The sequence below is a fragment of the Lissotriton helveticus genome, chromosome 5_1, assembly GCF_964261635.1.
Source record: "Lissotriton helveticus chromosome 5_1, aLisHel1.1, whole genome shotgun sequence".
Lineage (NCBI taxonomy): Eukaryota > Metazoa > Chordata > Amphibia > Caudata > Salamandridae > Lissotriton > Lissotriton helveticus.
The window spans coordinates 1,239,181,255-1,239,208,162 of record NC_136065.1 but is presented as its reverse complement, the minus strand read 5'-3'; the positions used below and the strand labels follow the sequence as shown (position 1 = coordinate 1,239,208,162).

The window sequence follows — 26,908 nt, the reverse complement described above, 5'->3', positions numbered from 1 at the left end:
ATTTCTGCAGTTTTGTACATTGCAAGATTTATCATTGTGGTACAGCCCGACTTGAGCCCTGTGCAGGCCACCAGATAAATAGAAATAGGTCTGACAGGAGTATTGTTAGATGATATTGTTTTTTCTGTTCCCCGCCCCCCATCCCCCTCCCCCTGGCTCCTGGACCTAAAAAGTATTCCTTGGGGGTACCTTTCTTTGAAGGCTCTCCATGGCTTCTGCAGGGGAGTGGTAGAGTAAATACATAACATGCACAGGGTGTGGAGTACTTTTGGGCAACGCAGTGCTAGCAGGAGCCCAAAGCGTGAGTTATAACCCCTTTATGAAACGTCAGCAGTGGGGAGAGAAGCACTAGGATTCAAGCATGCACACAAGGCCCTAATTTCTAGTCTTTACTGCACTCGAAGGTTTCCAGACACCACCCTTTCCTGCTCTCTGTATCCCAAAATTACCAAACTGTGTGTTCTGGGTTTTTAAAAGAAATATGAAAATATTGCTTACAAGGTTCTGTATCTGTATTTTATCACCACGCACCAAGACTCTTCTCTAAATATGTGTTATCATTCTGATGATTGAGCCTTATAATGACGGTTTGCATTGTTTTTGGATTGAATGCTTAGGCCTTCAATTAAAGGAAATGTAAATGGCATTTTGGCATTTTTGTTGTTCTTTTGGTTTATCACCTTGATCTTCTTTTAGGTACACAGCCAAAGCTGTCTCAATTAGTAATTTGACGAAAAAGTGGTGATGCATTTTCTTTCAGAGTGACATTGTTAGTCTCTTTTTCAGGAAAACAAATAATCTTGAACCAATTCTGTCTGTGCCACCATGTTTCTTGTGTTTTCACTCCTCTGCTTGAGCGCTGTGCTGCTGTGGAGTCTAAGACAAGTGCTGGTGCACTTAGAGTAGTTTCAAAGGCCCGATGCACATTCTGATTGATCGCGTAGTCACTTCTGTGAAGAGGAGTTAATAAGTCATTGAAAAGAATACAAGTAGAATGAGCTAATGGGATGGCTGTGTGGTGCATCCACTCCTGACATCTACTGTGATTGTGATTTGCAGGTTAGTAGATTGAACCCTGGCAACTCAGCTCTGCCTTCTATTCTTCTGAAGTTAGAACAACTGGCACCATTAAATTGAATAACGCCTCTTATTTACAAGGCCTAGAAGTGGCGTACATGCTGCATACAAAAATACATTTTTATTACAGAAGCGAAAGTGAAGGACACAGCTTGTGTGTGTGTCCATAAGAGGAGTTATGTATCATGTAATAGCTCCTTAATTAGAAAGGAAAAGTTGTCACAGTGCCACAAATATGTATTTGCTTTTCTTACTGAAGAACAAACGCACATATTCGTAATCTGTTGTAAATTGTATATGAATCTACAGCAGAGAAAACTTTAAAGTAAGCTCATCAAATTAGTGTGAGCGTATATTCAGATTTTTGGAAGATTACTTCCAGAATCTGTAATGGACTTCAATAAAGTGGACAGATGTGTTATCCTACTAATTACAAATGCATTTTTTCTTCATCATAAATATGTTGCAACATTTCTCTTATCCCACTTGGGTTTATAAGATCATTTGTCCTTATTGCTTTCTTAGCTACGAAAGTAAAAATGTCCCTTCCTTTAGTAATGTAAAGGTACTTTAATTGGCATTATTGTATTTTCCAAATGTTTTGAATTCTAAACATGTTCTCATTGATCACTCTACTCTCCCAAGAGTCTTGGATATGGTCTCGTTACCTGACACTAAGTAGCTCAGTGACCTTTAGAAGAACACTTTCCTGCCTATGGGACAGCGATCTAAACCTAAGGCTGGAGTTTTGCCGAAGGAGATATGAAAGTCACTCTGAATTCTCATGTCCTTAGAGGGCAAGGAAAAAACCCACTAACTTCCAGTGGTATTCTGTTCTTGATGTTAGAATGATGTCCACATTTCTATTTTTTACTCCATTGTCTACTCCTAGCTGTGACCCATCAGACTACTGCCTCTCTTCCATTAATCATATTTTAAAGTTGGAAGCATAGCTCTTTTCTCGCATCATTCCGATATAATAGTATTTTCCCACTTTATGCATTCAGCCTTCTCGCAGAGACTCCACTCCCTCTGTGACTACCTTATCCAAAATGAACCCAGCTGTGTTCCTTTGAATTCCTACTGCCGCTTTGTGGCATTTTATTTTAATGGTGGAGCAAAGACTATATCACCACACAATCTGTTCAGCTCAGCAGACTAAAATTGCAACATCATCTGGTCACATCCTCTTTAAGACACAGCATGCCCTTCCACTAAATCAACACTGCAGCAGATCCCGGCGAATAAAATCTGATTTCCCCGGTAACAACCCATGAGATGAAAATACGCCTGAATGCAAAGTCTCCAAATTTAAACTGTTCTCCTTCTCCATGAGATTTAGGGGCTTATTATCAAGGGGGTTTATCTCCGCTTTTTTGGCTTTAAAAGCCAAGAAAGCGGAGATAAAATTATCTCCCTATTACCAAGCTGTCGCTAACACCAGTTAGCGACAGCTAATAGGAGATAGCGACCATCTTGGGCCCCGCTTTGCATGTCAGTGATATTTATCACTAATGACATGCAAAGTGGGCGTGCCAAGATGTTAGCGACTGGAAACAGTCGCTAACATCGCTATCTCCTATTACCAACTTTTGGAGATATTCGCGCTAAGCGCGAATATCTCCAAAAGCTAACACCTGCCCTGAGCAGTTCTTAGCCATGTTAACCAATGGGAGGTGGATAACATGGCTAAGAGCATTTGCTCGATAATGCATGAATATCGCTGACTTTTCAGCGATATTCATGCATTGCGGCCGTTTTTTATCGCATTTGCGATAAACCTTGCTAATAGCAAGGTTTATCTGCGATAAAAATCGCCGATGTGCGGCGATAATTTTTGTCTCTAAACAAGTTAGAGACAAACATTATCTCTATTGGTTGGTAATATGCCCCTTAGTTCAATGTAACTCCGTCTAACTTGCTACAATGCTGCTGCTCCTGTTTATCAAAACAATGAACCTCGCCTTCTTCTTTTATAATTCGATATTTTTAATTTGAATGTAAAGACTTAATTTTCAACTTGTTAATTTTCTGCACAACATGTATTTGTGCAATTTATATCCTGTCAAATGTTTGTTGCAATGGTTTTAAGTAATTTAGCAATTATTTGGTAAACTACTAAACTACAAGGTGAGGAAAACAATGAGCCTCGCATTAACTACCACTTTTGCTAGCAATGTTATGCCCTTCCATGTTTCTTTTACACCTAAGAAGAGGATGTATTTTTATCCCCAGAAATATCCTCTACCATTGTCACAGCAATAGCATACCCACATTATGCTACTCTTCTTGGATGGGTATAACTCCTCGATATTACATAGACATTACGGGCTGCTACAGAAACAAAATAGTTCTCTAGGTTTCCTCCTACCTTTGGGATACATATCCCGGCATACTCATGGGTAGCTGCGACAGATTATTTTCCAAACAAAGCTCCTCGAATTATTTTGTGACTTCCTAGTAGCATTCATGCAAAAGTTTTCTCACATGAGCAATGGTACATTGTGCAAATAAACATATTTGCTACTGCAAATAATGCTTTGGTGCAAATGCACATCAACATTTCTATTTTTCTTTTCCCAATGTAGACAACCCTTCCACCAAATCACCAATAATGTTCAGGACATTCCTTTTGGAAGACACAGGTTTACCTAAGCCCTCCACATTACTAAATATCCGGCCATTTCCAGGGCAGTAGTGAATCAGACACATTTTATAAGTACCAACAAATTACCATTTTTGAGTGTGTACAAACTTCACAAGGCATTCTTGACCTCAAACGCCCCTCTCACTGCACCTAGGAGAATATTTCCTCACCCATCTAAATATGCGTGAGGAAAATACTTGTAGATCCACGTTTTAGGAATCTCAAGAGTAAATTTGCACATGGTAATTAAAACATTGAACACCTAAGTTAAACTTAAGTGAGCAAATGGTTTAGAGAACCAGGCCCTTTAGGTGATACAGGAAAACACAATAAAATAACACCCGAGATCGCATAGGTGTATAAACCTACCATCAAACCTATTCACCAAGCAATCAAAAATCATTCTTTATATAATTCTTCTTACATCTCATTCATTAATCTGTCATCCCTCCACCAAACAATTATTAATGATCCACCCGAAGTCCATCCATCCTCTCTTGCCCACTGAACTGAGTGACAGTTCAACAGATATTTTATGTTTAATAAAAACAGAAAACCATGCAATACCTGAACAGATGACCCCAGCGTCATTGCTATGGAGACAGTTATGTATGTTCCATCCTTTGTTGGGACAGTCCCACAGGTGAGCTTCTTGCCCTCTGCAGAGCACATCATCTAGAAGAATGCTTCCAGTTCCTTGACCGAAAAAGGCCCCTCCGAGAGACGCCTGAACTGTTCCACAGTCCAGCTGTCTGCACACAACTTGTGAATTCGCTGTACTCCAGAAATCATCACACACGGTCCCCCAGGCGCCTCCATAATAAATTTCTATGCGGCCAGCACAGTTCTGTCCTCCATTAACCAGGCGTATTTCCACACTTTCAGTATCACGAGGAGCTAGAGGGACAACAATGACATAAACCTCTTATCATGTACATAAAAGTATGTAAAACTGCAGAACAAATTACAATAATGACTGTTAAGTCACATTTTAGCCTTTATCCATTGCCCCAGGTGACGAGGGATGAAGGCTTTTTCCCATTTCTCAGAAAGCAGGAGTCCCCCTCGTCCCTTTAATAATAAGGACTTTCACATAGTGAGAGGAAATGTGTTCTAGCAAATAGAGCTGCAGGCTTTAGAATCTGAGACCCAGGTTTAAATCCTGCCTCCCCTCAACTTCCTATACTAATGATCCAATCAATGAATCTCCTTTTTCCTAAAAAGAAACAAATGTGGAACATGTTCTTCTTTTGTTATAAAGCACTACCATGTCCATAGGCCAGATGCGTGCTTAAAAAACATCATAGAAAGATGTTCTAAAGAAGATTCACACCTTACTTTTTAACTGATCACAGTGTCAATCACTAAATGCATTCTCAGATATCAGAGACCCATGGTGACTTACTGAAAAAATGTCATATATAAAAGATAGCATTTCTCAAGTTCATAAAGCTGGTAAAGGCATTTGTTTCATTCCTGGTCAATAATTGTTCCTCTGGATCTTCTAATTCATGATTAGTGGTTTGTGATTACTTGCAGTTTTATTACTTATCAAGCTATCAACGTTCTGAATTAATAATCTAGCATTGCCGCTCCATACCATTCCCTTACCCAAAGGTCTCTCCATGGTTGGGACCTATTGTAGGTCCATCCTATTTCTCGAAGTGTATGTTATCTGCATTGTCCTTCTGATGTCGAACATCAAGGAATGTACTAGGTAAGCCTCAGTTCCTTCTATTCCTTCCTTTGCATTTATGGACAGGCTCCATCACACAATATTGTTCTTCAATCTGGTACACCTTGATGTCCAGAGGCTGCATCATAGTGTGTCTCAGTCAGAGGCAGGGTCTGGCTTGTACTGTTTATGAGCGGAAGCAAATTCTGTCTCTCTGTCAAGTAACCCCAACAGCCCTTGGAGCATCTCAGTCCAAAGTCCCATTGCATAACACTGGCCTAAGAAGTACCAAACTCTCTTTCCTAAGTAATGAAAAAGCCATGCATCACATGGCAGAATTGTGTCAGTTGGAAGGTCTGTGAGTTGCAGCTCAAGACTTTTATGAGTGTAAGTGTTCTTGCTAAACAGTGGTAAACAAATACTGGACCTGGGGTTGCTGTCCAACCAGTTTCTCCACCTAATACAAGGAAATAAATGACGCTGCTAGGTCCCAGCATCTCCATCCATGAGGAGACTGGACTCTCGTCCTCTGTTGGGCTGCTTCACTATACCTGCCTGTGAAGTTTGCAGAAACAGTACTGTATGGTATTTTAAAGGCAGGGATTGTAATGCTACTTAACTAGGATGCCTAATAGTCAGTGATACTCTCAGGGTGAGCTAAAAGTGTTGCATGTCGAAATATCTACCACAGAAATATTGTGCTACCAAACTGTTGCAGTCACAATTTAGAGGGCGACAATATCGGGAAGGTAATTGCATACAGGTAAGTATAGTTGTACCACTGTTGACGTTTTACTAAATAGGCCCCAATTGTCACTGTTATTTATATTATGCAGTTTACAGTGGCATTTGAACAAAGGTTGTAGCACCTAGGTAAAGACTATGATCAGATCCTGTACTTTAGTTCTGATTTTTAATTATTGTGGTTCCTGCGTTGAAAGCATAGTGAAAAATAACACATGCATCACTTTTGAGTGCAAAGCCTCTGAATTGAAAAACGGGAAAGGACAACAAACAAAAATAGTTTTACGTTTCGACCGGTACACGTGGCTCTATTCATGTTACATAAGAACTAAGCGATTCTACTCTCTCAATGTTTTTTTTTGTTTTGTTTTTTAGTGGGAAAATATACTTTAAGCTATACAAATTCTGGTTTATGAAACTAAAGATGGAATAAACTAGAACGTTGATAAATAAAAGTAAAACGTACACTACTGAACAAGAGCATCTATTAGCTGGAAATTCAAGTAGTTGTGCTGTTAACCTACTATAATGTGTTTCCTGAAGCAAGTGCAATATATGGCTAGTCAGCAAGGATGACTTTGTACACATTTTCTTCTTATGGTGCCCATATGGAAGGTATTTAAAAAAAAACTGTTTTAAACTTGTAGTCCCAGGAGCCTGTATTTCCATGTAGACAATAATAATAATTGGTTGTATGGATTTACTTATTAAGCGCTGAAATATTTTGAGGATAGCAGCACCAGAGAATGAGTGAATGAATGTTGAACTTCAGTAGCACCCTGTCACTCGCAATTGAGTATCCTGGCACTGTGCTGGGAAATAACACAGTTCCCTGAGTGAGAATGTATCAGCATGGACAGGAAGATGATAAATTAATTAGATGAGTGAGAGACATAATCCATTGGGGGCCAGAAAAAAAACACGTTTTAAGGCCTTTTTATCTTTTTTTTTTACTTCGGTGGCAATGAACCAGAGAGACATGGTGAGTAGAGTAGGTTTCGGGCATTGGACCCCAGCACCATGAAGGATTCAACAGCCCCCTCTCCCCCCCCCCGCTTCGGGATTTGAGCCCTCAAAACAGGGGCCTACGAAGTTTGGAGTCAGAGGACCTCAACATTCTTTGTGTCTTGTAGTGGCCGAATCGGGAGATAACATATTTGATGTCCAGAGTTGTTAAATGCTCTGAAGACTGATAGTAGGATTTAAAAAAGGATCCTTTTGTGGGTGGATAACCATTGCAGCTTGTTCAGGGCTGGGTAGGCAGCCCTGAGGGAGTTGCAGCACCAGTCATGCTGTGTCATGTTAGACCATTTGGAGCTTGTGTATTATTCATTTGGAGCAGCCTGCATGAAGGCTATTGCAATAATCGAGTCTTGAAGTGATTAGGGTGCATGCAACGCTCTCTCTGGCGGTGAGAGGAAGAAAGTGAAAGAATTTTTGTAGAGACTTCACCAGATTGAAACAAATGCCTGCCACGGCTTGTGGGTAGAGTGATAGGGCGGTGTCGGGTTTGACCCCCAGATTTTTTGTTGCTTCTATGGTGGCCTGGGTAGGGGGTACAGAGTTAGGCCACCATTGTGAGGGGGACAATGGAGTGGATGTGCCGAAGAGAAAAATTTGGCTTTTGTTAGTATTGCATTTGAGGTGATTTATTTGCTTCGAGTGGATGATATCGGAGATACAGTTTAGAAAATTCGGTTCGGATGTCAATGATTTTTTGTCCAGGGAGACAATCAACTGTATGGCAAAGGAGGTGGTCTCGATTTTGTATGAAGTAATCAGAGAGATGAGGGAAACTAAATAGATATTGAGAAGAGCGGGACTAGGGGAAGAATTGTCCCAGGATTACTGTTTGTCTCCTATCAGTCAGTAATGATTTGATCCAGGATAAAGCCTTTATGCAAAATACGTCCCTATTTCTTCAAAACACCGAAGAAGGATGTGGTGGGGAATGGCGTCAAACACAACAGTATCAACACCACATTGTTACCTGCATCCTGAGTCATTTTTATGGTTTTGGAGACCTCAAGTAGAGCTGAATCGGTGGAATGCATGGGTCTAAAACCTGATTGTAGGAAGTGAAGTACATTTGAATTTCAAGGAAGGTGATGGTTTGATGTTTTACTAGTTTTTCAAGCACTTTTGTTAAAAGTGGAAGTAGGAAGATTGGCCTGAGGCTTGTGAGGCTGATAGTGTCTGCTAGGCGCTTTTGTTGATGAGGTTTTACAACTGTGAGTTGTGAGAAGGTGGGTTGGAATATGCTGTCCACTAGTTAAAGTGGGCACCTTGTACCAGGCCACACGACCCTTATGATGTCTGAGGTCAAAGATATCCTTATTGAAAGATATCCTAGTGGTAGCCATGGAGAGCAGCCTTCGGGCTTAATCTTGAAGGAATGTAAAGCAGCTTGTTTTACCAGAATATCACCTCCTAAATGACTAAATGAAAGGAGAACTACACAGTGTTTATATAAAAATATGTATTTATTAATATAACACTCTCTACTAGTCTCTACACGAGACTAGGGCATAAAGCACACTATACTAGATCAATAGAACATTCGTAAATAGGGAAATACACTGCGGGCTTTGGGGGAGACAGAACCATATACTAAACAAAATGGTATAACAACAACGACTTCAATAGACACAGTGCCTAGAGCATGTAGAATCGCTGGGACCCCAAGGAACCACCCAGAGGAGTGACACAGTGAGCCCACGGAGGACGGGTGCAGTGAGGAAACACAGATGCGTGCTCCGTACAACTCTGTGGGAAAGTCGCGGTTGGAAAATTACAAGTTAAGGACACTGCTAAGAGGACTTCAAGCAAAGCCTTTGTAACTTAGGAGGTTCTACGGCCAACCCACCAGTGAGTACTGGAGTACCCGTGTTACCTATCCCAGAGGAGCTGGGTGCATAGAGGTCAAGTGGTGTCTGAAACCTTCGTCGTTTTCAATGGAGAGCTGCAAAGAAGTCCTGCTGCCAAGAGGGCAAAGAATGTCCTGGGAATCCAAGCCTGGATTCGTGGTGAGAAGAACCTTAAAGCAGAGGGGACAGAGTCTGGGTCACTTCAGGTGATCAGGGGCTCAGTTGTTGAATGCCCACTGATGTTGAGTGCTTCATGGATGAAAAAGGGTTGCTTGACTCTGCAGCCATAGGGACCAGGAGATGCTGAGGACAACCAAAGTCCCGAGGTGAGCTGTCCCACAAAGGATGTCGAGAGCTGATGGGTCCCTGACTGTCCGGCTGGAGCACCAACAAGCCTTGGCAATTGCAATCCATGCGGTGAAATTAAACAGATTACAATGTGGACCAGCAAGGTCCAGGCCAGGGGACTCTCCAAGCAATGCATAGTCAATGGATAGTCAGGGCACATCTGGAGAAACCAGGTAGGACCAAGAATTAGCAAGGTGACTCTCGCCAGGACCCACAGGCCAACGGACCAGGGATCGTGAGGGGAGACCTCAAGCAAGTCTGCAAAGCACCAGCCCACAGGACACTCATGGAGTGGAGGCTGGAAAGCTTCAGTGCAAGTACTACTCGTGGTCAGGACTACACAGAGTCCAAAGCACAGGCCCAGGAATAATCATTAAGCACATGCACTTGCAAAAGTACGCTGTGCACTGGGGTTCGGGTTGCACGATCCCCACAAGGGATTCTGGTCTCAGAGTCACTGAGAGGGCAGATCGACCTCACCGACCTTCGAGAACCCACCTCCTGTGTTACTGAAATCTTCAGAGTCATCAGGAGCTTGAGAGAAGCAAACCGGTCAGTTGCATTTAGGTCCCTGCTTTTGCAGGGGCGTAACTCCTTTACTCCAAGGGAGATTCTTCAGTCGTCCAGCGTCATGCAGGCAGTCAAAGTACTTGAATTCTTCTTAGCAGAATCTTGTCCAAGTCAAATTTGAAGTCCTTTGATCAGGTAACCTATTTTATACCTATGGGAAGGGTTTGGAAAGATTCTGTGGACCATCCTGTGGGAGGGGCAGGACAGAGGGGTAGCTACACCCATATCCTTTGTCCAATTTTGCACCTGAGCAGGATCAAATGGCTCCTGGAACTGGTTTGAGCTTGATTATGCACGGGTACACCAAATCTCCCCCCAGTGCAGACTTTCTGGCACTCTAAGAGTGCACCAGCCCAGCCCCAATACACTAACTCCTGTCAGGGAGGTGGTTACACCTCCTTGTGACATGATGCCTATTGTCATGCCTTCCTCTGCATGAGCTTGGCTCAGCAGCAGGAGAGAAGAATGTGTCTGTGGCTGGCAGCATCCATTTTGTGCCGCCCAGGTCGAGGAAGCTGGTACTGGGTATACCGGTGACCCACATATGTCTCTTCTGAAGGATGGAATAATACTTCACCTGCCAGTTACTGGTGGGGAGGTATGATCCCAAGGTGTTTGACATCAAACACGACATGTTTCTAATGAACCGTTTTAAAGTTAGCATTTACCGCGATGTTATAATGCACTTAAACATATATGTCTAGCTGCATCTCAGACAACCCCTGAGCATGGTCTCTGAAGGCTGCAGAGGGGCTTTGCTGATGCAGGGGCACCCTCTCACATAAAACCCAGCACCCTGCCTTCAGGATTGTTAAGGCCTGCCATAGGGGTGACTGATAGGTATTTAAGTGTAGTGATTTAGAAGGATATAGTGAACCTATATCTTAAGTAAATGGTGCAAGCACCAGCTTTCACAGTCTGCTGTAGCAGAATGGTTGTGTCAATTTGGATGGCTTCTCAGGGGTGGCACAATACATGCTTCAGCCCATGGGAGGCCTCTGGGGTACCTAGGACCTGGGTGCATGGTGTACCATATACTAGGGACTGATAAGGGTACTCCAGAATCCAACCTGGAGTGTACCTAAAGTACATGCATATCAATTTTTCAGGAGAAAGCAGACAGACTGGGGTCCTGGATATCAGGATACCAGTCAGACAAGGCCAAAAACAGTGTGACATCAACAACAAGTTGTGGTAACCATAAGAAGCAGATACTACTTTCCTACATGAGTTTCCAGGTGCAGGGGACTTCCGCTGTGGCTAGGGATATGTTGAGAATCTGGTTGTTTACAGGGTTGATGGTCTCTATGGCTGCACATAGTCTGAAGGCGGGTAGAGACCATGTGGGGAGCCACATTTACAAGACAGGGTAGCCTGGCGTGATTGAGGAAGGGGATTTCCTGGAATGTCATCAACCTTTCCTGTGAGGTGTTATTAGGGCTGCTGGGATGGGGTTTGGAGGAAAGGTCAATTGTGGAGGAAGGTGCCAATCCCTGTTATATGGCCTGAGTCTTGTTCTCGAAGATGTCAGAAATCGGGTTGCATAGGACCTGAGATGGAGGAATAGCTCTTGAAAGAGCGTTTGGTTGTAGGAAGACTTTGGAGATTTTAGAGATGGTTTTTGGGTCATATCTGCCCTCCTTAATTTGAGTGGTAAAGTAGGTTTTTTTTCTCTTTGATTTTGCTAGTGATACAATGTCTGTGCCTCTCTGAATTGGGAACGGTCTTCCAATTTGTAGAAAGTGGTTGCCTCCCCCTGAAATTTGTAATGGACATATAAACTACATCTCAAAATATAATGAAACTGTAAAAAAGAGAATTATTATTTGGGGTGGGTTATTGCCCACCTAAAAAAAAATAACTTTGTGTCAAAATTAACCCTCTAAGTCACTAAAAGATAACCTGTGCTCACCCTCTGGTAGCTTGGCATAGAGCAGTCAGGCTTATCTAAACAGGCAATGTGAACAGTATTTGTGCAACACATACACACAAACACACACACAGTAACACAATGAAAAATCCACAAAAAGACTCCACACTGGTTTAGAAAAATAGACAATAATTTAATAAAAAATGAATACCAAATTAATAAAAATTAAACGAGTAGAAGTTGAGTTATTGATTTCTAAAGAATAAAAAGGGTTTTAGGGCTTAAAAGCAATTAGCACCTATGCATGTTATCTGGTCTTGCTGGACTACGGCAAAAACAACAGTTCAAGCTGACCATGATGGAACGTATCAAAAAGGGGGTGGTTAATTCAGATACTCTGTCCATCACCACCCCCTTTTCTGAATCGTTTTGGCCATTATAGGAGTGGCAGGGTATGCTCAGACATGAGTCCCTTGCTCATTGCATCATCAGGATTCAAGCAAGCCGGGCCGAAGACGGCTGTAATGCCAGAAACCGGTCCCCGGAAGCCTGTTTCCTTTCCAGTAAAGAATTGGCTTGGTAGTTTGGTCTGCCCTGTTCCCATGATGCACTGGGCCAGGGTCAGACTAATATGCATGTAGCCAGGTTCGGAACTGGGATGGTGCAGTGAGCTAAAAAACGGTGATGGATCAAGCCCTGATCTTTTGACTGGGTAGGAGTGTTCTGCTTAATTCAGATACTCTGTCCATCACCATCCCCTTTTCAGAATCGTTTTGGCTGTTATAGGAGTGGCAGGGTATGCTCAGACATGAGTCCCTTGCTCATTGCATCATCAGGATTCAAGCAAGCCGGGCCGAAGACGGCTGTAATGCCAGAAACCGGTCCCCGGAAGCTTGTTTCCTTTCCAGTAAAGAATTGGCTTGGTAGTTTGGTCTGCCCCGTTCCCATGATGCACTGGGCCAGGGTCAGACTAATTTGCATGTAGCCTGGTTCTGAACTGGGATGGTGCAGTGAGCTAAAAAGCGGTGATGGATCAAGCCCTGATCTTTTGACTGGGTAGGAGTGTTCTGCTTAATTCAGATACTCTGTCCATCACCACCCCCTTTTCTGAATCGTTTTGGCCATTATAGGAGTAGCAGGGTATGCTCAGACATGAGTCCCTTGCTCATTGCATCATCAGGATTCAAGCAAGCCGGGCCGAAGACGGCTGTAATGCCAGAAACCGGTCCCCGGAAGCTTGTTTCCTTTCCAGTAAAGAATTGGCTTGGTAGTTTGGTCTGCCCTGTTCCCATGATGCACTGGGCCAGGGTCAGACTAATTTGCATGTAGCCAGGTTCTGAACAGGGATGGTGCAGTGAGCTAAAAACGGTGATGGATCAAGCCCTGATCTTTTGACTGGGTAGGAGTGTTCTGCTTAATTCAGATACTCTGTCCATCACCACCCCCTTTTCAGAATCGTTTTGGCCATTATAGGAGTGGCAGGGTATGCTCAGACACGAGTCCCTTGCTCATTGCATCATCAGGATTCAAGCAAGCCGGGCCGAAGACGGCTGTAATGCCAGAAACCGGTCCCCGGAAGCTTGTTTCCTTTCCAGTAAAGAATTGGCTTGGTAGTTTGGTCTGCCCTGTTCCCATGATGCACTGGGCCAGGGTCAGACTAATTTGCATGTAGCCAGGTTCTGAACTGGGATGGTGCAGTGAGCTAAAAAATGGTGATGGATCAAGCCCTGATCTTTTGACTGGGTAGGAGTGTTCTGCTTAATTCAGATACTCTGTCCATCACCACCCCCTTTTCTGAATCGTTTTGGCCATTATAGGAGTGGCAGGGTATGCTCAGACATGAGTCCCTTGCTCATTGCATCATCAGGATTCAAGCAAGCCGGGCTGAAGACGGCTGTAATGCCAGAAACCGGTCCCCGGAAGCTTGTTTCCTTTCCAGTAAAGAATTGGCTTGGTAGTTTGGTCTGCCCCGTTCCCATGATGCACTGGGCCAGGGTCAGACTAATTTGCATGTAGCCTGGTTCTGAACTGGGATGGTGCAGTGAGCTAAAAAACGGTGATGGATCAAGCCCTGATCTTTTGACTGGGTAGGAGTGTTCTGCTTATTCAGATACTCTGTCCATCACCACCCCCTTTTCTGAATCGTTTTGGCCATTATAGGAGTAGCAGGGTATGCTCAGACATGAGTCCCTTGCTCATTGCATCATCAGGATTCAAGCAAGCCGGGCCGAAGACGGCTGTAATGCCAGAAACCGGTCCCCGGAAGCTTGTTTCCTTTCCAGTAAACAATTGGCTTGGTAGTTTGGTCTGCCCTGTTCCCATGATGCACTGGGCCAGGGTCAGACTAATTTGCATGTAGCCAGGTTCTGAACAGGGATGGTGCAGTGAGCTAAAAACGGTGATGGATCAAGCCCTGATCTTTTGACTGGGTAGGAGTGTTCTGCTTAATTCAGATACTCTGTCCATCACCACCCCCTTTTCAGAATCGTTTTGGCCATTATAGGAATGGCAGGGTATGCTCAGACACGAGTCCCTTGCTCATTGCATCATCAGGATTCAAGCAAGCCGGGCCGAAGACGGCTGTAATGCCAGAAACCGGTCCCCGGAAGCTTGTTTCCTTTCCAGTAAAGAATTGGCTTGGTAGTTTGGTCTGCCCTGTTCCCATGATGCACTGGGCCAGGGTCAGACTAATTTGCATGTAGCCAGGTTCTGAACTGGGATGGTGCAGTGAGCTAAAAAATGGTGATGGATCAAGCCCTGATCTTTTGACTGGGTAGGAGTGTTCTGCTTAATTCGGATACTCTGTCCATCACCACCCCCTTTTCTGAATCGTTTTGGCCATTATAGGAGTGGCAGGGTATGCTCAGACATGAGTCCCTTGTTCATTGCATCATCAGGATTCAAGCAAGCCGGGCCGAAGACGGCTGTAATGCCAGAAACCGGTCCCCGGAAGCTTGTTTCCTTTCCAGTAAAGAATTGGCTTGGTAGTTTGGTCTGCCCTGTTCCCATGATGCACTGGGCCAGGGTCAGACTAATTTGCATGTAGCCAGGTTCTGAACTGGGATGGTGCAGTGAGCTAAAAAACGTGATGGATCAAGCCCTGATCTTTTGACTGGGTAGGAGTGTTCTGCTTAATTCAGATACTCTGTCCATCACCACCCCCTTTCCTGAATCGTTTTGGCCATTATAGGAGTGGCAGGGTATGCTCAGACATGAGTCCCTTGTTCATTGCATCATCAGGATTCAAGCAAGCCGGGCCGAAGACGGCTGTAATGCCAGAAACCGGTCCCCGGAAGCTTGTTTCCTTTCCAGTAAAGAATTGGCTTGGTAGTTTGGTCTGCCCTGTTCCCATGATGCACTGGGCCAGGGTCAGACTAATTTGCATGTAGCCAGGTTCTGAACTGGGATGGTGCAGTGAGCTAAAAAACGTGATGGATCAAGCCCTGATCTTTTGACTGGGTAGGAGTGTTCTGCTTAATTCAGATACTCTGTCCATCACCACCCCCTTTCCTGAATCGTTTTGGCCATTATAGGAGTGGCAGGGTATGCTCAGACATGAGTCCCTTGCTCATTGCAACATCAGGATTCAAGCAAGCCGGGCCGAAGACGGCTGTAATGCCAGAAACCGGTCCCCGGAAGCTTGTTTCCTTTCCAGTAAAGAATTGGCTTGGTAGTTTGGTCTGCCCTGTTCCCATGATGCACTGGGCCAGGGTCAGACTAATTTGCATGTAGCCAGGTTCTGAACAGGGATGGTGCAGTGAGCTAAAAACGGTGATGGATCAAGCCCTGATCTTTTGACTGGGTAGGAGTGTTCTGCTTAATTCAGATACTCTGTCCATCACCACCCCCTTTTCAGAATCGTTTTGGCCATTATAGGAGTGGCAGGGTATGCTCAGACACGAGTCCCTTGCTCATTGCATCATCAGGATTCAAGCAAGCCGGGCCGAAGACGGCTGTAATGCCAGAAACCGGTCCCCGGAAGCTTGTTTCCTTTCCAGTAAAGAATTGGCTTGGTAGTTTGGTCTGCCCTGTTCCCATGATGCACTGGGCCAGGGTCAGACTAATTTGCATGTAGCCAGGTTCTGAACTGGGATGGTGCAGTGAGCTAAAAAATGGTGATGGATCAAGCCCTGATCTTTTGACTGGGTAGGAGTGTTCTGCTTAGTTCAGATACTCTGTCCATCACCACCCCCTTTCCTGAGTCGTTTTGGCCATTATAGGAGTGGTAGGGTATGCTCAGACATGAGTCCCTTGCTCATTGCATCATCAGGATTCAAGCAAGCCGGGCCGAAGACGGCTGTAATGCCAGAAACCGGTCCTCGGAAGCTTGTTTCCTTTCCAGTAAATAATTGGCTTGGTAGTTTGGTCTGCCCTGTTCCCATGATGCACTGGGCCAGGGTCAGACTAATTTGCATGTAGCCAGGTTCTGAACTGGGATGGTGCAGTGAGCTAAAAAACGTGATGGATCAAGCCCTGATCTTTTGACTGGGTAGGAGTGTTCTGCTTAATTCAGATACTCTGTCCATCACCACCCCCTTTCCTGAATCGTTTTGGCCATTATAGGAGTGGCAGGGTATGCTCAGACATGAGTCCCTTGCTCATTGCAACATCAGGATTCAAGCAAGCCGGGCCGAAGACGGCTGTAATGCCAGAAACCGGTCCCCGGAAGCTTGTTTCCTTTCCAGTAAAGAATTGGCTTGGTAGTTTGGTCTGCCCTGTTCCTATGATGCACTGGGCCAGCGTCAGACTAATTTGCATGTAGCCAGGTTCTGAACTGGGATGGTGCAGTGAGCTAAAAAATGGTGATGGAACAAGCCCTGATCTTTTGACTGGGTAGGAGTGCTCTGCTTAATTCAGATACTCTGTCCATCACCACCCCCTTTTCTGAATCGTTTTGGCCATTATAGGAGTGGCAGGGTATGCTCAGACACGAGTCCCTTGCTCATTGCATCATCAGGATTCAAGCAAGCCGGGCCGAAGACGACAGTAATGCCAGAAACCGGTCGCCGGAAGCTTGTTTCCTTTCCAGTAAAGAATTGGCTTGGTAGTTTGGTCTGCCCTGTTCCCATGATGCACTGGGCCAGGGTCAGACTAATTTGCATGTAGCCAGGTTCTGAACAGGGATGGTGCAGTGAGCTAAAAACGGTGATGGATCAAGCCCTGATCTTTTGACTGGGTAGGAGTGTTCTGCTTAATTCAGATACTCTGTCCATCACCACCCCCTTTTCAGAATCGTTTTGGCCATTATAGGAGTGGCAGGGTATGCTCAGACACGAGTCCCTTGCTCATTGCATCATCAGGATTCAAGCAAGCCGGGCCGAAGACGGCTGTAATGCCAGAAACCGGTCCTCGGAAGCTTGTTTCCTTTCCAGTAAATAATTGGCTTGGTAGTTTGGTCTGCCCTGTTCCCATGATGCACTGGGCCAGGGTCAGACTAATTTGCATGTAGCCAGGTTCTGAACTGGGATGGTGCAGTGAGCTAAAAAACGTGATGGATCAAGCCCTGATCTTTTGACTGGGTAGGAGTGTTCTGCTTAATTCAGATACTCTGTCCATCACCACCCCCTTTCCTGAATCGTTTTGGCCATTATAGGAGTGGCAGGGTATGCTCAGACATGAGTCCCTTGCTCATTGCAACATCAGGATTCAAGCAAGCCGGGCCGAAGACGGCTGTAATGCCAGAAACCGGTCCCCGGAAGCTTGTTTCCTTTCCAGTAAAGAATTGGCTTGGTAGTTTGGTCTGCCCTGTTCCTATGATGCACTGGGCCAGGGTCAGACTAATTTGCATGTAGCCAGGTTCTGAACTGGGATGGTGCAGTGAGCTAAAAAATGGTGATGGAACAAGCCCTGATCTTTTGACTGGGTAGGAGTGCTCTGCTTAATTCAGATACTCTGTCCATCACCACCCCCTTTTCTGAATCGTTTTGGCCATTATAGGAGTGGCAGGGTATGCTCAGACACGAGTCCCTTGCTCATTGCATCATCAGGATTCAAGCAAGCCGGGCCGAAGACGACAGTAATGCCAGAAACCGGTCGCCGGAAGCTTGTTTCCTTTCCAGTAAAGAATTGGCTTGGTAGTTTGGTCTGCCCTGTTCCCTTGATGCACTGGGCCAGGGTCAGACTAATTTGCATGTAGCCAGGTTCTGAACTGGGATGGTGCAGTGAGCTAAAAAACGGTGATGGATCAAGCCCTGATCTTTTGACTGGGTAGGAGTGTTCTGCTTAATTCAGATACTCTGTCCATCACCACCCCCTTTTCTGAATCGTTTTGGCCATTATAGGAGTGGCAGGGTATGCTCAGACATGAGTCCCTTGCTCATTGCATCATCAGGATTCAAGCAAGCCGGGCTGAAGACGGCTGTAATGCCAGAAACCGGTCCCCGGAAGCTTGTTTCCTTTCCAGTAAAGAATTGGCTTGGTAGTTTGGTCTGCCCTGTTTCCATGATGCACTGGGCCAGGGTCAGACTAATTTGCATGTAGCCAGGTTCTGAACTGGGATGGTGCAGTGAGCTAAAAAACGGTGATGGATCAAGCCCTGATCTTTTGACTGGGTAGGAGTGTTCTGCTTAATTCAGATACTCTGTCCATCACCACCCCCTTTTCTGAATCGTTTTGGCCATTATAGGAGTGGCAGGGTATGCTCAGACATGAGTCCCTTGCTCATTGCATCATCAGGATTCAAGCAAGCCGGGCCGAAGACGGCTGTAATGCCAGAAACCGGTCTCCGGAAGCTTGTTTCCTTTCCAGTAAAGAATTGGCTTGGTAGTTTGGTCTGCCCTGTTCCCATGATGCACTGGGCCAGGGTCAGACTAATTTGCATGTAGCCAGGTTCTGAACTGGGATGGTGCAGTGAGCTAAAAAACGGTGATGGATCAAGCCCTGATCTTTTGACTGGGTAGGAGTGTTCTGCTTAATTCAGATACTCTGTCCATCACCACCCCCTTTTCTGAATCGTTTTGGCCGTTATAGGAGTGGCAGGGTATGCTCAGACATGAGTCCCTTGCTCATTGCATCATCAGGATTCAAGCAAGCCGGGCCGAAGACGGCTGTAATGCCAGAAACCTGTCCCCGGAAGCTTGTTTACTTTCCAGTAAAGAATTGGCTTGGTAGTTTGGTCTGCCCTGTTCCCATGATGCACTGGGCCAGGGTCAGACTAATTTGCATGTAGCCAGGTTCTGAACTGGGATGGTGCAGTGAGCTAAAAAACGGTGATGGATCAAGCCCTGATATTTTGACTGGGTAGGAGTGTTCTGCTTAATTCAGATACTCTGTCCATCACCACCCCCTTTTCTGAATCATGATGGAACGTAGGCTGGGCACAGGAGCCAAGCAGGCCCCATGAACAGAGTGCATTGCTCCTGGTCATAACAGCGATATGCAGGGTGCAGAGAAGCAATACATCAACGTTGAGCCCGCAGTCACGGTGATGTGTTGGGTTATTCCACACTGGAGGGGCAATGTGCAGATCTTCTCCATGCAGTGACTGAAAAGCGTTGGTTCTTAAGTGGTGGTATGTGATGCGATGCAGCGAGACAATTCTACTCTTACAACAGGGTCGACGCTCAGGTTCTGCTTCCTGCAAATATAGATGCGTTGATTTCTATAGAACAAGTGTCTGGGTCCACTTCCAATGAACCAGGCACAGGAACAAGGATTGAGACTTAGATAGGCGGCCTCAGTCTCATGCAACAGGAGGCAAGCCAGCAAACCCTTGGAAATCACTTTGTGCAAGGCAGAGTTCAGTTCTCCTCAGCAGGGTCAGAGAGCAGCAGGGCAGAAGAGGAAAGCAGGACTTTCAGGTCAGGAGTCCATCGTAGTGTCAGTACATGATGCAGCACAGCAGTTCTTCTGACAGAGTTCAGTTGTACGTCGAGAAGTGTCTGGTTTGGAGGGGCTACTGACCAAGTACTTATACTTGGTTGTGTTTTTGAGGTGAGGGTGACTTCGATGAGGGGTCTTTAAAGTGCACAGAGGTCCTTTCTTTCCAGCCCTACCTCCAGACTATCAGTAGGGGGTAATGAGAATTTTGTGTGGGGACTGGACACTGCCTTTGCAGGTGTAAGTGTTTGCCACTCCCTCCCTTCCTGCCCAGCAAGAAAAATCAGAATGCACATGAGTACTCAGACACACCTAATCTTCCTGTGTTTCTGGCTGTCTAGAGGGAAAGCACAAAGTGTAGTTGTTGCCCACCCCAGACGTGCATTGGAGACAGGCTGGTGGCACAAAGAGCTGCAAGAACAGAGACATGTCCTCTTTCTAAAAATGCCATTTCTAAAGCAGTAATATTAAATCCAACTTTACCAGTAAGAGGATGTAGCATTACCATTCCAAAGAGATAAACCATGATGCAGCTACTACTTTCTAATCAAGAATTACAGCTTAAAACTGTATTAAGGAATCCTAAATGTTAACCTATGAGCAGTGTAGGCATCATAGTAGTGAAAAACATATTTAGGGGTTTTTTACTACCAGGATATGCAAAAGCTAAAAGCACATGTCCTACCTTTTTCCTAGTGAAAGTGGCCAGGTCCCGACAGGCGGCCTGGGCTCACACGAGCACAGTGGGAGAGGGTGTTAATACTAATGTGATTACAAACGGTACACAATATTCGTAGCAATATTCAATAAAAAAGTGAAACAATCTTTTCATACAATTTTAATCATTGCATGATGTACTGTATTCTCAATTCACTGAACATATTAAAAAAAAGCAAACACTATGTATGTATTAAGATTTCCATTTCCATTAATACAGTCAATGTCATACAAAGTTCTATAAAACAAAAAGCCCAATGCAATTCGGAACGCCTGTCCCTTCGTCAGGGGCGAATCTGAAAGAATATAATAACGTGAATCAATCATACATTTTCGAAACATAGAGGAAAACCATGAACAACATCAGAAAAACTCTTTAAGACATTGTGCATCTCATGTTCAACCAATGCCAGAGACGTAGCGCATACCCGGAGACAGATGTCCCCGTGCGCAGGACAGGCACACCCTGTGTTCCAGCGTACCAAGCACAATAGCGTAACCAACACTTGTGAAACTACCTTCACCAATGCACCAATCATGTGTGACTTACAGATACTTCTCTAAAGATGCAAGAGCAAGCGCAAACTCCATTAACAGATGAATCCAGCAGTGAGTGAAAAACCAAGTCATAACAATGAAAGATAATGTGTGGACTCAAAATTGCAAAAGCGTACCTTGATAAACGTACAGCGTGTGATAGTTCAAGGAACCTGAACTACACAGATACTCTAAAAGTACAAGGAAAGTATGTATGAAAAGATGTGCCCTGGTTAAATGCAAAGAATTCTATGCATAACGCACTGCAGTGAGCAAAGTGTGGGAGCGGGGTTCTTACCTATATGTATATGAATATCCCCAGAATTCATGTGGATCGACCTCTGTGTTCAAAATCTATAAACAACAGAGGCGCTAATAAGAACTCCGTGCCGTGGGTGATGGGCAGACAACTTAAAATACGAGGAAGCCCCTGGTTCTTACCTACTGTGGCGGAAAACGCCACTCTTCAGATGAATCACTAAAGACGAGTGTTAAGAAGTAGTCAGCAGGCAGGAATCAAGTGAAGAAGGTTTATTAACACAGCCCCACACAGTGGTCATGCGTGGGTGAACGGAACATCAATTATGACAGTTGGTGTCAACGGAGTCAGCTGGCGCAAGCAATGGAATGTGGGAGAACCAATGGGAAGGGGAGCAGCTGGAAAGGGTCACGCGCAGGGGAAAGGAAGGTACCATGCGCATGGGTGCAAGGGGGTGGCATGGGTAGGATACAACACATCTTCCTCTCTATAAAGACTTGGCAACAGCGCCACGGGAAGCAGTGACAGGTAAACAGGAGGTGCATAACAGTTGGGTAATTAGTCACATTCATAATCATCCAGACGCTTAGGTCTGCGGATGGTCCTACCAAACCTTCCAGAGGTCGCAGGTACGTGTGGTGCACATTCGGTGTCTGAATGAGAGTCAAAGCCAGATCTGCCGAACCTACCACTGAGTCTGTGACCATCAGACACCACTTCAGAATCCGAATGAGGGTCATCCTGACAACTCCGATTACGAGTCGAAGTGCTGGGATGGGCACCTGCAGACCGATCTGTAAAATGGCCATCATCAGAGTCCGAGTCGGGTTGGAGGTCACGTGTGCTGTTGTTTCTAGACCTGTTATACTCATCAGTATTAGATTTATCAACATCTACCCACAAGTCATTGTTGACTGTAACATGCTGCTGGTGACACTGGGCCTTGTCGCTGGGATGATAGTTCGCCAGTCTGCTCATGTGCCAGACTTTCCCATCACTGAGTCTTGCCGCATTGTTAAACAGTTCATCAATGTGAAGTGGGGCGGTAAATCTGCTTTCTCCCTTCTTTACTTTTTTTTCCAAACGAACTTTAACAAGATCGCCCACCTTGAATGAATGAACTTTTGCACTGTGTCTAGAATCATACCAATCTTTGTAGTACTTCTGTGCTTTGATGATGTTTTTCCTTATGTTTTCGGGAGACCATTCGATTTGCTTAGATTCAGACATCCATCCTAGATCAACGCTCATGGGCTGTCTGCTTCTCATGAGAATGAATGGAGCTGTGCGAGTGCTTGCACAGGGAGCAATTCTGAATGCCCAGATGAGTTTGTATATTTCCTCTTCCCAATTCAAGTTTGCATTTCTGGATAGTTGAATGTGTCCTTTCAAGACACGGTTGAAGCGTTCAGTGAGGCCATTACCTTCAGGGTGATAAACTGAAGTGGTGTGATGAGTGATGCAGTTCCTAGCCAGGAACGACTTGAATGCCTCGGAACAGAATTGCCGGCCGTTATCGGTGAGGACGGATTTTGGTAAGCCTTCACTGAGGAAGAGCTTGTCCAAGAAATCAATGCATTTGGAACTGTCAATTTCTTCTACAATCTTAATTTCTGGCCACTTGGAGAAGTGATCTATCGCCACCAAAATGTACTTGATTTCTCCCCCATGACCTTCAACAGGCCCCACAATGTCCAGACCCAACTTCTCCCAGGCCATTTGCGGGGGTTGAATCGGAGAGAGACTGACTTTTGACGTTTTGAGTGTTTTGTCTGAGTCACAGCATTCCAAGCAGTTCCTGACCAGGACTTCGATTTGCTTGTCAATACCCGGCCACCAATAACTTGCTCTGACACGCTGCTTGGTTTTGGTGATGCCTAAGTGGCCAACATGACACAAATTTAGGATTTTGTCTCTGAGCGTGGCAGGGGCTATGGCTTTCCCCAATCTGTACAACACGCCGTTTTCCAAACTGAGTTCATTCCTGGTTTCCCAAAACACTTTAACAACGTCTTGTAGGTTGCGCTTGTCGGGCCATGCAGAGTTGATGAATTGGCATACCATTTGCAGAGTGGAGTCACGCGACATGTGTAGATTCCATTCTTCTGCTGATATTCCATCCAGGTCCGTGTTGAAAAGTAGAGCAACCTTCTCCTCCTCATCTTGGGCGACTATGCTTTCCATGTGAGGCAGAGGTAATCTGCTGAGGAAGTCTGCGATTTTGTTTTTTACTCCTGGCCAATATTCTGCAGTGTAGTTGTAATCCAGCAGCTTGATCGACATTTTGCTGAGTCTTGGTGAGGCGTTTTGTAGACCTGAGGCTGTCAGAATCTTAACTAACGGTTTGTGGTCTGTGCGGAGATGGATTTTGTAACCCCACACATAAGCTCTGAAGTAGTTGAGCGCCCACGAACAAGCCAACATTTCGCGTTCTATGACGGAATACTTTTCCTCCGCAGAGGTGAGCGACCTGGAGGCAAAGGCTACCACCCACTCTTGGTTAGATGAGTCCTTCTGTGCTAGCACAGCTCCAACGCCTTTGTTGCTTGCGTCCGTGGTGAGGTAGATGTCTGCTTTGGGGTCAAAACCTTTGAGAAAAGGCGCTTCACTGATTTCTTTTTTGATGGTAACAAAAGTGTTCTGACAGTCCGAAGACCAGACAAATTTGGTTTTGTTTTTCAATAGTTGTCTTATGCTGTAGGTTTTTTCAGAGAAGTTCCTTATAAATTTTGAGTAATACTCCGTCAAGCCGAGAAAAGCTCTAACATCCTCTTTGCTTGAGGGACATGGGGCATTGAGGATGGCATCCACTAGACCCTGTTTGGGTTTGATCCCATCGCGGCTGATAGTGTGCCCAAGGTAAACCACTTTGTCCTGTGAAATTTTACATTTGTCCAATTCCACTGTCAAACCATGCAGTTTAAGTTTGCTAAACACTTGCCTAAGGCGTGTGTCGTGTTCCGATTGGTTGCTGCCCATGACCAGGATATCATCCTGGAAAAACCTGATACCATCAACACCTTCCAGAATGGATGTCATGACCCTTTGGAAGAGTGCAGCGGCAGAGGCTAATCCGAAAGGTACCCTGGTAAAACGAAAGCAACCAAAGGGTGAGATAAAGGTGGTGAATTTTTTTACTGTCTGCATGCAGGGGAATTTGGTGATATGCGGATTTTAAGTCAATTATGGAAAATACACTCATATCATTGGTAGCACTGAACATTTCACAAATGCGTGGTAGTGGATATTGGTCAACAATAATGTTCTTATTAAGGTCCCTGAGGTCGATGCAGAGTCTAATTTTCCCGTTGGGGCGTTTGACAACAACCAAGGGGGAAACCCACTCCGCAGATTCCACTGCTTCTATAATGCCATTCTTAACAAGCTTGTCGAGTTCTGCTTGTACCTCACTTCTCACCGATACTGGTAGGTGTCTTACCTTGTGAATGCAAGGAACAGCTGAGTCCTTTAATTCAATTTTGTGTTCGAAACTGTTAAGTAGACCAACTTTACCTGAGAACACTTCGGGAAAGTCTTTTTGAATGGCCAGTTTACAGGAGTCATTAATGGACAAGACAGGATCTTCACTATTGGGGTCGAGCATGATACCCAGATCAGCTTGGTCACTCCAGCCAAGGACAGAGGGGCCTTTTTTTGCAACATACAGTCGGCATAATGCTCTTCGATTTTTAAATTCAAATTCTAGATCACGTGTTCCTAGGAATTCGATGTTGTTTCCAGTGTAGCTTCTAGCAACAACTCTAGGTTTTTCTAGATTTGACCCTATTTTATCCGTGAATTGCTTCCAAATGTTTTCGTTGATGATCGTGAAGGGCGATCCAGAGTCTGCCATCAGGTTGACTGTCACCCCTCCCAAACTAACATCACACATGGGTTTTTTTTTCTTTGTGGGCGTGACATCTAACACGTCGTATTCAATTGAGAACACATAGCTGACACTGTCGGAATCAGAGTACTCCGAGTCCTCTTCGGTGGAATCGCTCTCTTCCTGAATTTGCCGTACCTGTCGGTGTTGTCTGTACATTTTCTTGTTGCAGACCTTAGCGATGTGTCCAGTCATGCCGCAAGACAAGCACTTTTGATGTAGAGCTGGGCATTTTTTTGAGTCAGCAAGATGAGTTGGAGACCCACAGCGATAGCATTTGAGATCAGGAAAATCATTGTCTCTAGTATTCATGCGTCTATCACTGCTATATCTTGGTCTGGTAGACTCACTCCTCTTGTGCTGATCATGAACCGTTTCTTTTTTGTTTGCTCTCTGTTTGTATTTGGAGGATCTGATAGCTTTTATTTCAGCTGGTTCTTCAATCACCGCTTTGGCACATCTGCCTGTTAGTTCAGCCTTCTTGACAAGAGCAACAACCTCCTTCAAGGAAGCCTCGCCATTGACCCAGAGTTTATCTTGGATGTTAGGGTTGCTTGCGTGCATTATAATTTGATCTCGCACAAACTCCTCTTGCAGCGCCCCAAATCTGCAGGTCAGGGCCAGGTTATTCAGAGCAGCCACATAATCCTCCACGCTCTCATCTCTTCCCTGCTTCCTTCTAGAGAACTTGTATCGATCAACAGCAACACACACAATGGGCGTAAAGTGATCGTTGAGATCATCAAGGGCATGTTGGTAAACATCATCACCTGTTCTCACTTTCTTCTCAATGTTAGTGTAGGTCTTAAGGCCCCCAGGACCCAAACAGTATAAAAGCACCTTTTTCTTCTTTTCTGCAGTGAAATCATCATCCTCAACAGTCTCTATGTAATTGACAAAATACTCTTTCCACTCTTTCCAAGGCATGCACGGTGCACCTTTAAGAGGTAGAAATGCTTGAGGTTGTGAAAGATTCAAGGAACTGAGAGCACACATGACGGTTGATTGAATAAAGGCCAAAGATGTACCCTGAAAGATTTCAATGCTTTGAAAACAGTCCTTGAGACAGATGAGCCTTCAGTCAACAGATAAGGCTAAATGACGTGCTGCTTGCAATGTGTGACACTTATTGAATGTGGGAGAACCAATGGGAAGGGGAGCAGCTGGAAAGGGTCACGCGCAGGGGAAAGGAAGGTACCATGCGCATGGGTGCAAGGGGGTGGCATGGGTAGGATACAACAACGAGCTGACTCTTATTGGATGAACTCCAAAACGCGTAAGCTGCACAAAACGAAAACAAGAATCAAAACTGACTTCCACGAACTGAACAAAATCTAAGCTAGCAGAAGAAACTGCTTCTTACCTGCAGAGTGAACGGATGGGGACTCGTGTAGACGAAACACGCGATACTGGCTTGCCTGCTTCAGAAAGAAACCGAGATGCTGGAAACAGCGTTTCCGGGATAAAAATAACTAAAGAAGGACTCACGCAAGAATGTAAAAACTCGTCGCTCCCATGTTGGACTGGGAATGAATTGCCTGAGAGTGCATGGGTGTTGAATGCATGTACGACCAACTCAGTAATTAAAACGGTGAACCCAAAAAATTGTATAGATGCCCTACCAACTAGATAAAAATTGAATTAACCTAGTCTCAAAAGCGACTTGGTCTAATATCATGCCTATCTGCATGCTGAGTGGTTGTATTTGAGATTAATATATATCCCGTGTCAGAGAAGGCAAAGAACTCACGCAATGAATACAAAAAGCTTGTCAACAACATACAGGACCAAAGACGGGCATATATTCACTCCTGAAAGCCCCGTGTGTGTGCAACGAACCATATTATGTGCGTATCAAAAATAATACAAAAAGGTGTACCGCAAGAAATGTTA

At 44.9% G+C, this 26,908-nt stretch overlaps 1 protein-coding gene and 1 long non-coding RNA gene across 2 annotated transcripts in view; both read right to left on the bottom strand.

Annotated features, from left to right (window-relative positions):
• The window catches only part of LOC144755247 (scavenger receptor cysteine-rich domain-containing protein DMBT1-like), a 1,092,132-nt gene that overhangs the window by 151,011 nt on the left and 914,213 nt on the right, over positions 1–26,908 (bottom strand). Inside the window, exon 31 of the mRNA XM_078643990.1 lies at positions 4,292–4,621. Coding sequence (XP_078500116.1) covers positions 4,292–4,621 — 330 coding nt within the window. The remainder of the gene's footprint in view (positions 1–4,291; positions 4,622–26,908) is intronic.
• Positions 20,482–21,337, bottom strand: LOC144755251 (uncharacterized). The gene is made up of 4 exons (XR_013594864.1): positions 21,312–21,337; positions 21,169–21,224; positions 21,008–21,061; positions 20,482–20,629 (listed from the first exon to the last, which is right to left on the bottom strand). It is a non-coding gene; the product is annotated as an uncharacterized LOC144755251 (long non-coding RNA).